The following is a 6,277-nucleotide window of genomic DNA, read 5'->3' as shown; positions in this document are numbered from 1 at the left end:
TAGCAAATGGACTTAGATCCAAAGGCTTTGGAGACAAGGATTCATGCAGATGGGCATAGGTTTGATGACATTTTTTTTTAATGTATTTGAGTTATATCATGAGCTTGTACTTATATGATGTACTCATTGCGTAATGTTCTTCGTGCAAGTTGACATTCTTCTTGGATGTATTATTTATTTATATTGTGATTTGATGACATGTCAATTCTACTATTTGGTCAGTTACTTCATGTATTTAGAACTTTCGAGATGTTTGATGTAAACATTCATATTTCGACAATAGCTCAACTTCGTTATGTACTTAATAGGTGATGCAATTTATGTATTTATTTCTGCTATTAGACAATAGATCAAATTGTATGTTTTTAATGTAAATTTAGTGGAAGAATGAATGTTTTAGACTCTCAATTTATTTCGTTGACTTTTCAAATGAACTTATCCAGATTATATGAAATTTTTCATATGTGACATCTTTACCAACACAATATCACAACAATGTAAGATTGAATCCCATTCAAAACTAACTAGATTGATTATATAAACGAAGCTTTAATCTAGAGATATAAATGCATGATCCCAAAGCTAATGGGCGTGACTTATCCAAAACAACAAAGAAATTTGTCCTTGAGATCTCAAATTCCTTGCCGATCATTCTCACATTTATATGGTCAAGATATAATCTGGTTATATTAATGTATAGACTCCAAAACAACAAAGAAAATTGTCCATGATGTCTCGCATTCCTTGCTAATCGCTCCCACGTTTCTTGAATACATCGACCGAATTGGAACATCTCGGGAAAAGACCAAAAATTGAAATAAACCAAAACAAAAAAAAATGGCATGGTAAAGATCCAATTTTTTGGACTGAGATGAAGATTTGAATCGAGATTACATCGGAAATGCCATGTTTCATTCCACTAAAGGGTGCAGATTTACGAGTTTATATAAGCATTTAATCCTTGTTGTAGCTTTGTATGTGCAGTAACTGGCTTTCCTCCAATCAAGTGGGGCTACTTATATTTGGGTTGTTATCTTCATCACCAACAGGATGGCTAGTCTATCATTTCATGCTCATTCCGTACCAGATCTCCATGCTTGTGTTCACTCATGCAGCAATTCTCTCTCTGCAAAACCCACAAGTTATTCATTGAGGAGGAGAAAGCTGACCATAAGGGCTGTGAACAATTGTACATTAATGGAGGGGGCCATGACATTTTATGATGTGTTGTCTGTGTCTCAATGTGTGGAATTGGGTGAGTTGAAGAAAGCATACAGAGAGAAGGTGAGAGTTTACCATCCAGATGTTTGCCCACCTGGTGAAAGAGAGGAATCAAGCAAGATATTTCTTTTAGTTCAGGAAGCCTATGAGACTCTCTCTGATCCCATGCTCAGGGCTGACTATGATTTCAACCTTCATTTCAATCCCCAAATAATGTTGCTGAACAAGAGAAATGGGAGTGTGAGGGATGCTGGCAAGCAACAATGGGCAGAACAGCTTCAAAGGTTGAATAGAAGCATGGGCGTGGACAGGAACAGTTGGGGAGGAAGAATGCGAAGAAGCCAAACTGTGGTCGATGATCTTACTTATGATTATGCCTAAATATGGCATATTAGAACTAAAAAGAAGTTTGGTAAAAGTAAATCAATTTTGACTATTATACACTTTTAATCTAAGAATCAAGCCTTAATATATGATGCTTAAGCAATCCGCCCACATAAAACAGGCAAACAATTTATATTATACAAAGTAGCAGTCCATTCCATGCTCATGGACTTGAATAGATCACTCAACATATAAACTTGTGGTTTCACTGTTTCAATATGCCTCAATTTTGTATGTTACAAATTTTGGACTTACCAAGAATGAGGTTTTTAGTGTTATTCACAAGTTCATCTCTAACAATCATGTATTAGAACTCAGTAGTTTTAGTGGACAGCAGAAATGTTCCAGTGCAGAGTTCAATGCAAATTTTCTTTTATACCTTGTGGATGGAAATTTACAAGTGCAATTTATTTTTCTACATGATTTCTGGACTTGCAAAAGAAATGTTACCAGGTGCGTATTTTTAAGTTAAAAGTTTAGTAGACACAGTTCAAATGATTTCCGTTTTCTAAGCGGATCATTTGTGAGATAAAATCCTTAAATATCCTTGATTTCATGCCCTTTGGATTAAGTTATTTTCGTGGTACCTAAAATCAATCGTCTGTGTAAGGGTTTGACTTGAAATTTTGAAATTTCTTATACAACGCTGAATTGATATATCCAGTCGATTTAAATAGTATTTTCATTCGATTTAGCATTTTGATTTGAAAAGAACTCGTAGTATTTTATAAAAATATATGAAATTGCACCTTGCTAAAATTAAAAGTTTTGTAAGAGGAAAAACAACATGAAATAGAAGATGGTCCAGAAGCAAAAGTCTACCAAGAAAATCCACAAAGAAAAGAGCAGAAAACAAACAGCTGAGAAAGAAAGAAAACTAGAGACCAAGAAACTCAAACAAATGAAGGACAGAAGTTCCCAACAGAAAGATAAAATGGCAAAGACTCTCTGGCTGCTTGCAAATGAGAATTCATTATGTCTCACTATTAAATTACATTATATTTTGTTGATTTTTCATTTCATTTACATTTAAGTATTGAAGAACATTTTGCTTTAAAATTTTGAAAATAATTAAAATATTACATTAGAATTAGTATTAGATCTTATACATAGTTGATAGTTCTTTATTGTCTATTGATTGTTGTTGTCACTATAAAACTAGTCAAGGGGTTAATTTGAAGAATCTAGTTTTAGTGGTTTGATAACTAATCTAATTAGTGGCTTAACACTTTTCCTATTCTATTTTAAAATAACAATGAATCATGAAAAACCACTACAAAATAAAAATAAGATATCTAATAAATAAGATAGTATATGTCTAGAATATATTAGAATCTATCAGATTAATTGTATTTCTCTACGGAATTTCAAATAGTCATTGTATATTTTTTAATAAACAAAAAAATTATTTGCATCAATTTTTAATTTTATCATATATTCCAAAAGAATTATATCCTACTATATATTTAGATTCCTAATATAATATCAATTCACACATTTTATCATACCTAACCATAATTAATCTACTTCTATTAGATCTATTAAAAAACCGTAAAATAAAATATTTTTGATGCATTTTTTTAAGTACGAACTTTTATGTACTATTACTATTAAAAGATTATAAAGAATAAATATTATAGTAATTGAACTTAAATAATTTAAGGAACAAAAATACTTAAAAAGTAATAATCTAAGAATTTAAAATTATAATTAAAATCTTTTATTTATTTTCTAGGTATGTTTTTAAATAGAGAATTTATATTAATATATAAAAGCGCACATAGTTTTAGTGATATCGAAGAAACTATAACATATGTAACATCACATTAGTAACTAGGGATTGTTGTAGGTATTTCTATGGTTTAAGGTTGGAGGAGTCTGATGCAAATGAAGACAATGAAGACTGTGATCACAACTTGTCTCTATGGTAGCTTCCATTTCTTCTGCTTGTTTCTTGAGTGGAGTTGGGTTTTGGTTTCCTCTCTTAGTTTATGCTTTTAGGGAGGATGGGTGTGTATAAGACTATTATTTGAGGTCTCTCTTTGGTGCTCCCTACTATTATCTCTATCCTGCTCCCTACTATTTTGTCTGTCCTAGGTGTGTTCACGGCTTTTTTGGATTTGATTATTCGGTCATTGATTCTTTTGGAAGGTGTTGTCTGTCTACTAGGGTTTCTTCTCTCTTAGCTATGGACTCTTTGACTTTGATCAAGTTTGGATCTACGATATTTTGAAGTAGATCCTATGATGTTTTTGGCTAAAGGCCTCCTCTTTGTAAACCCATACAGTCCTTAGGTTGTTCTCTTCTAGTGCTACAACCCTCCTTGTCATTGTGGGCTTCCTCTATTCTTCCTTATGGGTGCCCCTTCATGGTGGAGGCAAATGCTATGATCGTGTGGGTATGTTTTCTCTGTAGAGCCCTCATGAGGGGTTCGCTAGATAACTAAGAGGGGGTTGGGGTGAATCAATTATCCTTAGGCCCTTTTAAAAAATTCACCACACTTATAACAACTTAAATTATCAGTAAATCAATTCGGTAAACATAGTAAACTTAATCAACCTTATGTAGTAAATAAATTTACAATTCATATACTGAGTATTAGCTTCATTAACCAAAATACAAAGATACTAACAATTTTAACATGTAAAACATTCATTCACATATTAATGGGCCAATATTTTTAATGTGGAAACCTGGTTAGGGGGAAAACCACTTGGGAATTGTCACCCAAAAATAATTCACTCTTTTGAAGTGAGCTCGATTAAGAGCCAACCCTGTCAAAGGTTATATGCACACTTATTAGGTGGGACCCGATTAGGGGATTTTTAACAAAGATCATCTAGACCTTTTCACCCTTCAATGAGTGGCCTCTCTAAAGGACTTAGTAACATTCAATAAAATGTCACCTTATATAAGGATTTACATATAAAGATTGTTAAGTCTACTCGATTAAGATATTGTTTTCTATAATGGTTAAAGTGTAACATTGAAATGATCTAATAAATATACAACTTACTTTTCTTGTTTAAATATCCATTCTGCTCATATCTTTGCTCACTGACTAGCCATCACATCAACTCTTCACTCTACTTCAACTTGCACTTCAGATCTACTCAGTATGATCTCCTTCAACAACTTTAAACCAACTTGGCTACCAAATGGACCAATATTGTTTACCTCCTTGTCTCTTACTTATATAAATAGATTTTTACTACTTCATCTCAATCATCAGGGTTTCCTTGGATTGATATAATCCAAATGATTTACATTTTTTGAGTCGTGTATTAATACCACCTTGGAACTTGGACTTTTCTTGGATCTCAAAACACTTCTCAAATATTTACCATCAGATCTTTGCCTTAATTATTCTAGCTGTTGATCTTGCTAATTAACTTCATCCTTATCTTAGAATTAGAATAGTCTCGATCTTCACTTTATGTTGTCCTTTACTCAATATTTCTCAACCTTTTCTTCTTTACCAAACTATCTTCTTCCCCCCTACAAACACCTCCGTCACTTGTTTAATATTGCACTTGGTTAACACTAAACTTGTTTGGTTAACTCTTCTACTCAGTTAATACTATTCTTACTTAACCTTCTCTTCTTCTTCACTTATTGGCCACCATCTCTAACTCGGTGTAACTTATTGATTCCTTATCTTTTCACTTGCCAACTTCATTCCTTTCTTACCAACCAAAAGAACTTGCTTGTACATCATTTCAAGACTTCATGAAATCATGTAAAACAATAAGACCAATATTATATTTTCATAGAAAAATTCATCATTTCTTGATTAAGTTAATATTCAAAACATCTCATCTTCTAACTTTAGCTTCTACTTCTCTATTCAACATCGCATCCTTTAGATGATTTCAACTTACATGAATTAGTATTGTCAACCAGCTTTCTCAACAATGGCAATATAACTAATCTAACTCTTCTATAACATACTCTCCATAGCTTAGTACTAACCTTGTTCCTCATCAACATCACTTCTATACAACAATATCACTTTTCTTTCATCAGTATCAATTGTGTCCAACAGAGTTTATTTTGATTGACTCTCCTGTTCTCATTGACTTAGATCCTCAGCAAGAGTTTTGTCTATTTTGGGACTTCTCTAGTCCCATCATTTTGCCTTTGCACTAATGGTGGTGTTTTTCAAGGCTACATTTGGTTGCCTCTCATCTCTCCCCTATTTGACTACTATAGAGATAAAATCTTCTCCTATTGAGGTGTGGATTTTTCTAGTGCTTCTTGGTTGAAGTGGGTTCTCTTCTCTTCTCTCCTCTTCACTACATATTGAGGCAGGGAGATCTTCTATCATGATGGAGTTTTACTATGTGGAAGAGGTTAGATTGAATAATTTGAAGGTTTTTCTCCTTCTTGATTTCTTGTGATTGGGATGGATGAGAGATTTTCTTCTCTATTTGGGTGATTTAGCTTCCTTTTTCCATATTGTGGTAGGATCTTTTCTTTTTGAGGTAGATAGTATTCTTTCTGGTTTGATGAAGATTGGATGGGATTGTCTGCCAAAGCCTCAAAATAAGGCTAGAGGAGCCTTTCAAAACCATAAAATCTTGGATCATATGATGATTATCATTAGTTTTTTATTTGATTATATTTCCAAGTTATTGTCTTTTTAGGTGACTCGGAGTTGTTGGTATGTAAA

At 32.8% G+C, this 6,277-nt stretch overlaps 1 protein-coding gene across 1 annotated transcript; it reads left to right on the top strand.

The window, feature by feature from the left end:
• Positions 1-1,050: 1,050 nt before the first annotated feature.
• Positions 1,051-1,602, top strand: LOC149577267 (chaperone protein dnaJ 20, chloroplastic-like). Its single transcript, XM_089795992.1, has one exon. It carries the CDS (start codon positions 1,051-1,053, stop codon positions 1,600-1,602), a length of 552 nt encoding a protein of 183 aa, XP_089652118.1.
• The last annotated feature ends 4,675 nt before the right edge of the window (positions 1,603-6,277 follow it).

Source organism: Cupressus sempervirens, chromosome 1, assembly GCF_028749045.1.
Source record: "Cupressus sempervirens isolate cs-2001-9-10 chromosome 1, ASM2874904v1, whole genome shotgun sequence".
Lineage (NCBI taxonomy): Eukaryota > Viridiplantae > Streptophyta > Pinopsida > Cupressales > Cupressaceae > Cupressus > Cupressus sempervirens.
Note: the sequence above shows the minus strand (reverse complement) of the source record. Positions and strands in the feature narration are given on the sequence as shown.